An 11,290-nucleotide genomic window follows, 5' to 3' on the forward strand; every position below is an offset into this window, starting at 1 on the left:
GAAGAGATTTTGTTTGAATATGGAAGTTTTTCAGGTTTTAAAGTAAACCAAGAAAAGACGTCTATACTAACTAAGAACTTATCACAGAAAGAGGATGAAGAACTTGCAAAACTATCAGGTTACAAAGTGGAAAAAGAAGTAAGGTATCTGGGCTTAAATTTAACAAAGAGGAATATAGATCTTTTCCATAACAACTATTTGAGGACTTGGAAAGAAATACGTTCCAATTTAGCGAAATGGTCTAAATTACATCTTTCTTTTCTCGGTAAAGTAGCCGTTATAAAAATGAATGTCTTACCTAGGTTTATATTTCTCTTCCAAAACTTACCAATTGTCTCACATTTACGTTATCTTGAAGAATGGCAAAGAGAACTCTCCAAATTCTTATGGTCTGGTAAAAAGGCAATAATTAGTTGGAGAATCCTAACTGATGAACCCATGACGGGAGGTTGTGCTTTACCCAATCTAAGATTATATTTTTTTGCAGCCTGTTTACTCTGGTTAGAAGATTGGATTAAATTAGAGAACAGAAGAATACTTTGTTTGGAAAGTGTGCATTCCATGCTTTCCTCTGGTATGGAAAACTTAAAGAAAATACTGATTTCTCTCATCACTTTGTGAGCAACTCATTATTAACTTCATTGCTGAAAGTCAAAAATCTTTTTTATAACAAGCTACCATTATGGGTTTCTCTTCAGGAAGCTTTCTGGCAAAGAACAAAAACAAATCAGGAAAGTAACTACATAACATATAAATCTTTATTGGAACAGGGAGAAGTAATTAAGTTAAAATCATTTGAACAAATGAAATCAGAAGAAATAGTTAATGATTGGTTTGTATATAGACAAATAACAGAACGGTTTAAAATGGATATCAAGAACATTGGAATAAATGTGAACAATAATGAAATAGACGAAACTATATTTGACAAAAAACCGAAACATATATCTAAATATTATAGGATACTACGAAGGAGAGATCTTGAAAATGAAACGATTAAGCATACCATGATAAAATGGTCACAGAATGTTGGGAGGGTCATAGAACTAGAGATATGGGAAAAAACATGTTTGAACTCTAACAATTTCACACTTTGCCAAAACTACAGAGAAAACTTCTTAAAAATGCTCCCTCGCTGGCACATATCACCTCATAAAATCAACTTGGTGTATAAAAAACACGATGCGGCATGCTGGAAATGTAAAAAAATAGATGCAATTTTTTTTCATCTGTGGTGGACGTGTAGAGAAACAGAAAAGTATTGGAAAAAAATCCACCTAGCAATGTGTGAGATTTTGGGCCACAACATCTCCTTTGACCCACTCTTATTTTTGTTGCATATAACCTCAGATCTAAAAAGAGAAACAGAGAGAAAATTTAAACGTATTATTTTATACATGGTTACGACGGCAAGAATTATCTTTGCTAAGTCATGGAAGAATCCAGTAACACCAAATTTAGAAGACTGGCTTTTCAATCTTTATGAAGCAATGGAGATGGATATATTGACAGCTTTGATGAAAGGGAAAACGAAAGAAGAAACTGAAGAGGATTGGTTATGTGTGATAAAATACAGGGAAAGCAGGAAAACAAAGTAAAAATGGGAAAGGGAGAGAAAGGAAAAAAAAAAAGAAAAAGAAAAAGAAGAGGAGGGGAAAGAAAGAAAAGAAGAAGAAAAAGAGATATTCTCCTTTTTGACCTGTCTTTATCCTCTCTTTCCCTTTCCTTTATAGATAATGTATGATAACACAGTAAGATAAAGAATTAAAGCTAGAATTTGTATATAAATATCAATAGACTATTCTCACGGTTTTACTGTTTATAACTATGTAATAATGTTCTTATAGTCTCAGCGTAAATTCTTAACAAAAGATGTATAAAGTAACTCAACAATCATAGGCTAATAGGAAGTATATTAGGTATAAAAAAATCCAACAAACTATATGGTAAATAAGTTGTACTTACACTATAAGGTTAGAGATCTTGTCTTGGAAGTAGAAGAATATTCCAGTAAAAATAATACAGAAAGAATTACATGTCAAAGCTACCTAGATATAGTAGTGCTGTATGTTTATATGTTTGTATGTTTATATGTTGTCATGTTTTTGTAATTTAATAATAATAATAATAATAATAATAATAATAATAATAATAAACAAAATTCAAAATGACCTGAATAGACTAGAAAGCTGGGCCACAGCTAACAAAATGAACTTCAACAGGAAGAAATGTAAGGTACTGCACTTAGGGCAGAAAAATGAAATGCACAGATATAGGATGGGTGACACCTGGCTGAATAAAACTACATGTGAAAGGGATCTAGGAGTCCAAGTAGACCACAAGTTGAACATGAGTCAACAGTGCGATGCGGCAGCTAACAAAGCCAATGTGATTTTAGGCTGCATCAATAGAAGTATAGTGTCTAGATCAAGCGCCACTATATTCTGCTCTGGTCAGGCCCCACCTGGAATATTGTGTCCAGTTCTGGGCGCCACAATTCAGAAAGGACATTGAGAAAGGGATGTCATATTGAGGAGGGAGCAAACTTGTTTTCTGCTGCTCCAGAGAACAGGACCTGGAACAATGGATCCAAGCTACGTGAAAAGAGATTCCACCTCAACATTAGGAGGAACTTGGAGGTCTTTAAACAAAGGCTGGATGGCCATCTGTCTGGGATGCTTTGGTTTGGATTTCCTACATGGCAGGGGGTTGGACTGTATGGCCCTTGTGGTCTCTTCCAACTCTACAATTCTATGATTCTATTATTCTATTTGGCTAAACAGACAGGCAAAAAGAGATGCTTTCAGGCTGACTTGAAACTGTGGCATTTAGCTGACACATGCCTTGAAGCCAGCAGGAAAGTACCCTCTAGGCAATTTATGAAGAGAATAGCCATTTCAAAAAGAAGCAGCTTTTTCCGCTTCTTCCTGGCTTGAAGCCATATGATGTGGTCATGACATGAGCACTCCAGCTGCCTTGGGAGCTGGAGGTGCGGTTGGTGGGGTTGCAATGTGGCTTCAGAAAAGGCAGCTTCAATCCACTTTTTCCTGCCCGTCTGTTTCATCCCTATGATTTCTAAACTGTAATCCATCTTTATAACTACTACAACAGAATCAATTACAAGATTTCAAAAGAGTCCCTGCTTACTAAATTTGTCTCAATGACTAAAACGTATTAATGAATTACAGTCTTAAATAATTAAACTGCAGCTAAACCTGTTAAGACAGACAGCCTTATTTAAAAAAATGCAATGTTGATAGTATGAATGGGGGGGGGGGGGGAGAGACTTAATAATAATAATAATAATAATAATAATAATAATAATAATAATAATAACCTACCTCATCTTGACTTATTCTTTTGCTTTTTTCAGTTCTTGACTTCTTCTGTAGTATTTTCGTTTCATATTCTGGTCTGGGATGTTCCTAAAACAAATTTGAAATGTGAGGAAAATGTAATAACTTAGCACTCACAAAAAACCAAAATGTAATCACTTAGCACTCATAAAAAATATACCAAAACACTATCAATTCACAGTTCAAACACACACTGATTTGATAGCAAATGCTTTGGAAACACAGGTTTTGGCCAAGTAAAATGGGTAAAAACGTGTGGCTTTCAGGTGCTTTGGAGGCATGGTGTGCAGATGACACATGTCCCCATTCTAGCTGGAAGCCACTCTGAGGCTTCTTGAGGTGGCCCAAAAAGAAGCGACAAAAAGCCGCACCTTGTTTGAGGTCCATTTAGGACCATGGCAGCAGCTGGCTTCAGGACTGCAGCATCCAGTCGCTGCAATCCCAGGCTGATTGGAGTGTGACTGTAGCTGGAGTGATCAGATGCCGCTGCACGCTCCTTATCTGCTTCTCCCATAGTTATAAAACTGGAAGAAGAAATCAGACCTTTACATGCTCCTTGGTGCATTTTGACAATCAAAAGGGAGGGAGAACTCATTTAAGCAAGTACTTTATCATTGTTGCTATTAACTGCTATTAAGTTGACTTTGAGCTATGGTGACTCTATGAATGAGAGACTTCCAAGTCATCTTATCATCAACAGCCCAGGATCAGCTCTTGCAGACTTAGGGTTTTGGCCTTGATTGTTTCTATCTGGCTGTAACATAGTCTTTCACTTTTCCTGCTGCCTTCCACCTTATCAAGAATAATTGCCTTTTCCTTTGCTTATCATACATATTAAATAATTTTATTCTTGTCACAAATTTATAAAAATTATGAAAGCATTAGTTAACAACAGTTTGGCAGCTATATCAGGAAGAACTTTGAATCTTAAAATGTTTTAATTTGGGATTCAGATACACAAACCTGGAATGTCTAAAAACACAGCTTGTTCAAAGTTTCAAATGATAATAGAACATAAATCCCAGATTTATATAATTTATAATTTATATATTTTCCGCTCCAAAACATAATAACACATAACAAAACATAACAAAACAAAACATAATAGACCTAGTCCTGGGAAAAGAGCAGGAAATAGATAGATAGATAGATAGATCGATCGATAGATAGATAGATAGATAGATAGATAGATAGAATAACATTAGCTGTCTCCTCTTCTCCTGTCTTTATGCAATGTAAGATTTTTTTACTTCTGCCCAGTAACAGTAAAAGTCCTTCCTTTTTGCAATGTAACATTTTCACTTCTGCCTGGTAACAGTAAAACTCCTCCCCTTCTCTCCTGAACTGTCATCAAGTGAATATATGTCAGAATGAGGACATTTTGTCGGCTATCCCGTGATATTTGTACACATTGGCTATAAACAAATCTGCCAGTTTGGTGGCATTTGGGAGTCCGTTATAAGCAACAAGCAGTCCTCAATGGTTCCCCACCAGAGGTTTGGCACGGATGCAAATAGAACAACGTTTTGCATATGCTTCAGCCTCTCTTCTCATACCATTTCACCAATATCATTTTCTGATGGTATGTCAAGTTTTTAAGTAACCCCAGTGTCCAGCTGCTTTAGCATCATGACATGTCTGTAAAAATTTTGCATCTCAAACTTTGGGGCACAAAAATCTTAGTGTCCTTAACCCAAAGTCCTTGGGAGTTCTGAATCAACAGGTTTTTGTGGTCTTGAAACCACCTGTCTCCCTCTGAGCTTTGTCTGATCTCTAGGTGTACTGGGCTGTTCTATCGAGACTTCACTCCTCTCTTCTTTGGCTCGACTGCATGTCGTTACAGTCAAGCCCAATGTTCTGGAGTAAACATAGTCTCTAATGGAGATTATTCCTTCCCCACATGCTGAGGAAGTTTGGAGTTTTCCAGGGAAAATTTTTAGAGTGAATTTAAATTTATAAAAGTCTTTGGCCCATCAACGCTGTTCAGGACTCAATTTTTGAGGGGTATGGAGGGCTTCGAAATTACAGTGATTAGTCTAAACCTCAAAAGGCTGCAGAGCCCGTTCTAAAAATTATCTCCAATTCTGTAGTGCCCATTTGATAGCAAATGCCTCCGTCTCCCAGGTGAGCCAAAAAGTTTCAGATCCCTGAAATGTCCTAGGCAAGTAAGCATAATAATAATAATAATAATAATAATAATAATAATAATAATAATAATAATAATAATATGTATTTATATTCCGCCTTTTCCTTGCGGAATCAAGGCAAAGGGAGAAAAATACAAAATACAAAGTACACCTCCCCACCAATTGCATCACAGCAAACATAATACAATAGATTAATTATACAAGAAGAAAATACATAGAAAAGTAAAAATTACAAAAAATCCAAACTACATGACATAGTGTAATAATCGAGCATAATATGGCATAATAATCTAAATGACAACCCCCAACTCTGTCCTAGCAGCAAAACAACAATCTATTAACAATTACATGTCGAAAATAGTTATCTTCTAGGCTGGTGTAGCCAGGTTTCTGGGGGCATTGGAGCCGGCATAAAATACTCTGTTGCTCTCCTCCGCATCCTTCTCTGGGCCAGTGTAGCCAGATGGTCTGGGGAGGGGGCCCAGGAGCCACTATTTTAAAGGTGCCACTCTCTGAGGGTGTCTCCCAATTAGCTGCCTCAGGTCCACTGGGCTTTAGGTGGTCTTTAAAAAAAAGATTGGAAACATTTTTGTTGTTTTTGGAAGTCACAAGGTTTAACAACAAAACCACCCTGATGGCAAAGTCACAGGCATCTACCTGTACCACAAATGGCTTTTCTGGATCAGGGTGTGGCAGAATTGGTTCCATGCTAAACAAGTTTCAGTTTTTTAAAAAACATTTTGGCATTCCTCTGACCAAACTATAGGACCAGATGGCTTAAAATTTTGTGGTTTTGTGCCTTTGGCCTTTCTTTATCTTTATCTCTAGTTTTTGATTTGAGCAAATTGGTTATTGGCAGTGCTATTTCTGCAAAATTGGGAATACGCTGTCTGTAGAAGTTGGCAAATCCCAAAAACTCTTGGACCTGTCTCCGGGTCTAAGGAGGGGCCCAATTTAGCACTGTCCAGACTTTGGCAGGGTCCATCTCAATCCCTTGAGCCAATACACGATGTCCCAAAAACAGTCTATGTGGAAATGACATTTGGACAATTTCACATACAGCTGGTTGTTCATGTCCTGTTTAGAAGGGTGCATCTATGAGGCTTTTGCTTCAGGATTCCTCACATTGACACATGAAAGTCAGTTTTACGGATTGTTGTACTAAAGTACTGGTAAACTTTTTTTTGTCTTTATCCCTTTCTTTCTTTGATGGATTTCCTATAACAGTAAACTTAACTTTTACTTTTTAATTTTACCAGAGAATCCTGAATATTTATATCCTTTTTCTACCATAAGCTCACATATATTGCACTGGATGCACGATACTCTGTGTAATGTAACTACCAAGTATCTGAACCATCTCCTACTATTACTTAACATCTAATTTAGATTTTGCATATATAAAAGAAAGTGAAGACATTTAAATAAAACTTACTTCTTCTTCTCCTAAGCCTGTTAGGTCCCAGAGGTAACACAGCCTCATCTGTAAACGTTTCCAGTTTTCAAGAAACATTGTGGCTGAATAATAAGAATAAGATTAAGAATATTTATTTTCCAGCAATCTTCAGATTCAAAATAACCACAACGCAATTATTTTTTATATTCTGTTGTATTAAAGATGCAAACAATCCTAATAGAAGCCATATTCAGGTATTTGGTACCAATTGGTAATGAAGGGCATGAAGAAGCCTGCAAAACATGCAGGACTGCTCCTGGGCTGTCCACAGAATGCCATACACTAGGCATATCCACCCAACATCAATAGCCTTGGCTGAAGAGTGGGGTATTAATAATAATAATAATAATAATAATAATAATAATAATAATAATAATAATTTTTATTATTATTATTAACACCAACATCATCAGTCTAAAGGGATTTCTACCTATATATGTTGAGTTTCTTCCATGAAAACTGATGAGAAGCACGATTCCCATAGGGAGAATCCTATGCACAAAGCACTGCCCCACTTTAGACTGATGAGAACTCCAAAAGAAAAAAGCCAGAACTTATTTGAAGGTTTATAGTCTCATGCATTCCCATGGGCCCTTCTCACTTTCAGTGCCTGTGGGTACAAAAAGATTGTGAGGCTGCTGTAAACATCAAGGTCAGTAATGGTGGGAAAACCTGGTGCAGAGAGGAAAGGAGAGGCAGTTATGGGGAAAGGAATGTTTTGATATGAAGATGAATTGAGTGTGAGCATGTGAAATCATTTGAATTGCAAATTGCTTTTAAAATATTGTGTAACCAAAAATGCTTCAGTCCTGACAACTTTGTTACGGCTTGATCAACTCTGTTTTCCGAATAATGCTTTCTAACTTTGCTGAGGCTTGTGTGAACTGCAGTTAGCCAGTGCATGACACCTGGCAAGGTAGAAGGCAGTGGAAAAAGAGGAACACCACATTCCATATGGATAGACTCAATCAAGGAAACCATGGCTTTGAGTCTGCAACGAACTCGTATGAACTGATATGAACATGGCTGTTAATGAGGTCTCTCATTCATGCAGTTGCTATAAGCTGAAGTCGGCTTGATGGCAGTTAACAACAACAACAACATGAATCAATCGCTCTTCTGCTTCATTTCTCGATCCTAGTCAGTTTTTCCCCTACAATATTCGATTCTGCTGTGTTCCCTACTTTGGCATTCCAGCCAAAGTCTTGTTTTGGTGTGTGTTCAGTTTGTACTTTGCTCTTCCCTAGTAGTTTGCTGAGTGTCATCTGACCTGGGACTTCAGATACCATTTCTTGATCTTCAGATACCATTTCTTGTTTCATTTTGGATTTTCTCATCTTTGGTACAAGACATACAGAATGTTTTATTGTGCCTTCTGTACAATACTAACATGTGTTACCTTTGGTTCCATTGTGCTCTCTGAGAGATCCTCTGTTAACATAACTACTACTGCTGCCCATAACAGGCACATTTAACCTGGCTCCTAATCAAAAGCCTGTCTGATATGAGACACCTTAAGCAGCATTCTTACCATCAGTGTTGTTTCTCATCTTGCAGCAGCAAGCAGTCCCACCACTGCAGAAAGGTAGTGTCATGATGAGCCTTTTGTCAGTATTACCTTATTATTATTAATCCCTCCCCTCCTTCTTAATTTTTACTCAACTATATGAAAATTTAAAGTAAAACTTACCCCAGAGTGCCATGAAAATGGAGAAAAAGACTGTAGCAGGGTTGTCGAATAAGTGGCTGGCACGTGCTATAGCACAAGCTGTGCTAAGATTCCAGTAGTCACATGTCTTGTCACAGAGAGGGCACATAGTAAAAGCATTGTGATGGTCACACATCTCCTTGCTATGTAGAGTAAAACCCAAAGTATCAGATTGACACTTTATCTTTGAGGAAAAAGTACTTTTCTAATTGTTTTCAGCTACTTAACCTTTAAATATCTGAACATTATATTTAATATTTATTTAAATATAATAAATGTTCAGAACCAGAATATTTAAAGTATGATATTTTCTGAAGTTGGAAGTATGAACTTAAGTAAAAAGGAAAACAGCAAAGGGACTCCAGATTTCAGAAAATGTCATACTGTAAATAATGTGATATTTGAAACTATTAAAGTCTATCTATCTATTAAACTAATAAAGTAGGTTATAGGGAATAAAAGTAATCAATAGTTGGGTTTTTTACTATTGTTTCTTAACAATAGATAATGAAAATCTTATAAATCCAGAGTACATCAGTGAAATTAATTACAAATAAAAATAGTTCTGACTATACAACAAAATCAAAAAACTCACTGAGTATGGCAAAAAGTATTTATGTGTTATGGGGAGAAGGGGTAGGGCAATGGAAAGTTTTAAGCATCACTTATTTATCCATTGTTTTTTTCCTTTCAAATCATCCAAACCTACCATTTCGTGGAAATTCATCTAAGGTCTAGTTTATTCCGGTGAATATTTTATCTAGCTGTTATAAGTACCCTTTTAAGAGCCCTGGTGGTGCAGTGGTTAAAGGCTTATACTACAGCCACTCACTCACAAACGATAAGGTTGCGAGTTCAGTACCAGACAGGGGCTCAGGCTCAACTCAGGCTTGCATTTTTCTGAGGTCGCTAAAATGAGTACCCAGATTGTTGGGGGGAATTATCTTACACATTGTAAACCACCTAGAGAGTGTTAATAAGTGGTATAGAAATATACTTTGCTATTGCTGTTGCTATTGCTATTACTATTTGTGCACTGAACCTTGAAAATGACTACTTAAGTAACACACTGAATTATTAACTCACTAGATTTTTCTACCAATGTTTTTTAACTCACTAAATTGTCTTGTTAATTCAGGAATTAATACTTTTCTTTAAAGAGTCAATTTGACTTAGAATATTAACATTCATTAGAGTGTGTAGCTATTACTAAGACAGATTCAGAATGACAAGAAAACCTCAGGCGAAGAAAAGTTAGGACTTGAGAAAAAGCACAATACATCTCTATTGCTATGTAATAAAACCCAACACAAGAATAGCTAAGAAATAATTGAAGAGCATAGATCTTGGAGTAACTGTGGAAAGGGGACAAATGTGAGTCATGGGTGGAATGAGAGGCTGATTTGTTTAGCCCACAAGCAGCCATGGTCCCTTCAGCATGTGAGGCACTTTAGGCCTCAAAAGCTGCTGCTGGTGCTGTTGCCCCCTACCCTGCACACCTATTGGTGTGATAAATGGAAGTCTCTCCATTTATCAGTACCTTCTTCCCTGGGGGAGGGTGTATATGAGGAATGATGACATCACTTGTGGTGCGAGGCAATCAGCCAATCAAATGGCATTTAGAAAAGAACTTTCTGGATGGTGGTTAGAAAAAGACAGCTGAGACAATTGAGAGGGAGAAGTCCTGAGGAAGAGCAAGGCAAGAAAATATTTGCTTTGATGGAAAGACATCACCTAAATATCCTGGACTATTAAAACTCCTTTGTTCAGTTGATAACTCTAGCCTTAAAACAATGCATGGTGATAGCTCTGTTTACAAAAATCTGATAGAAATGGTAAGTGCACTAGGAACTGTTGTTCAGGTACAAAGAACAAAGTACATATTACAAAGAAGTATACCCTATGAATTAAATCTAGCTGTTAATTTTTTTTTAATTTTAATTTTTTTCCATAAAATCCATACATTACTCATACAAACACAAAAATATAAGTTAAATATCTTACACAATTTAAACAAAAAAAGAAAAACCACACTCAAACATTACATGTTACATAACAGTAAACAAAACAAAACTTCCTTTCCTTTACTGCGATTATTATTTATCACCAGATATACTGGATATCATGACCTTCTGTATCATCCTTTTCATCACAAATTCTCATTGTTTATATCTTATTGACTGAAACAAATATTTCTCTTATTATTCTTCTTATTGTACCACCTGAATTGTATCTTATAATAATGCTCTCTAATAGAAGATAGAGGCTCCTCCCTCCATAACTGTCATCCTTTGGACTGGGAGGGAGTGAATAGGCTGGCCCAGCTCCACCAGGACTAGCCTGAAGAAAGAGACTCCTCCCTCCATAACTTTCATCTTCCAGCCTATGAGGGAGTTAACCAGGCAGGCCAGCTCCACCAAGGGCTAGCCATAAGAAGAAGAGCCCTCCCTCTGGTCCATCTGCCTTGGTCCAGGCCTCAGAGGGAGAGAAGAATGCTGGACCTGATCCCTTCCCCCCCCACCCCCCCACCATTCCCTTCTCCTTTTGTGTCGTGTCTTTTAGATTGTAAGCCTGAGGACAGGGAACCGTCTATTATCCCCTCTGTTGTAAACCGCTCGGATTC

General features: G+C 36.9%; 1 protein-coding gene across 4 annotated transcripts in view; it reads right to left on the bottom strand.

Moving 5' to 3' along the window:
* ANO2 (anoctamin 2) overlaps positions 1-11,290 on the bottom strand; it is a 154,598-nt gene that overhangs the window by 64,583 nt on the left and 78,725 nt on the right. For all 4 annotated transcript variants that reach the window (XM_042469198.1, XM_042469196.1, XM_042469197.1 and 1 more), the window contains exons 11-13: positions 8,650-8,810; positions 6,939-7,021; positions 3,342-3,425 (exon numbers count right to left, since the gene is read on the bottom strand). In XM_042469198.1, coding sequence (XP_042325132.1) covers positions 3,342-3,425; positions 6,939-7,021; positions 8,650-8,810 — 328 coding nt within the window. The remainder of the gene's footprint in view (positions 1-3,341; positions 3,426-6,938; positions 7,022-8,649; positions 8,811-11,290) is intronic.

The sequence above is a fragment of the Sceloporus undulatus genome, chromosome 5 (genome assembly GCF_019175285.1).
Source record: "Sceloporus undulatus isolate JIND9_A2432 ecotype Alabama chromosome 5, SceUnd_v1.1, whole genome shotgun sequence".
In the NCBI taxonomy this organism is placed as follows: Eukaryota; Metazoa; Chordata; class Lepidosauria; order Squamata; family Phrynosomatidae; genus Sceloporus; species Sceloporus undulatus.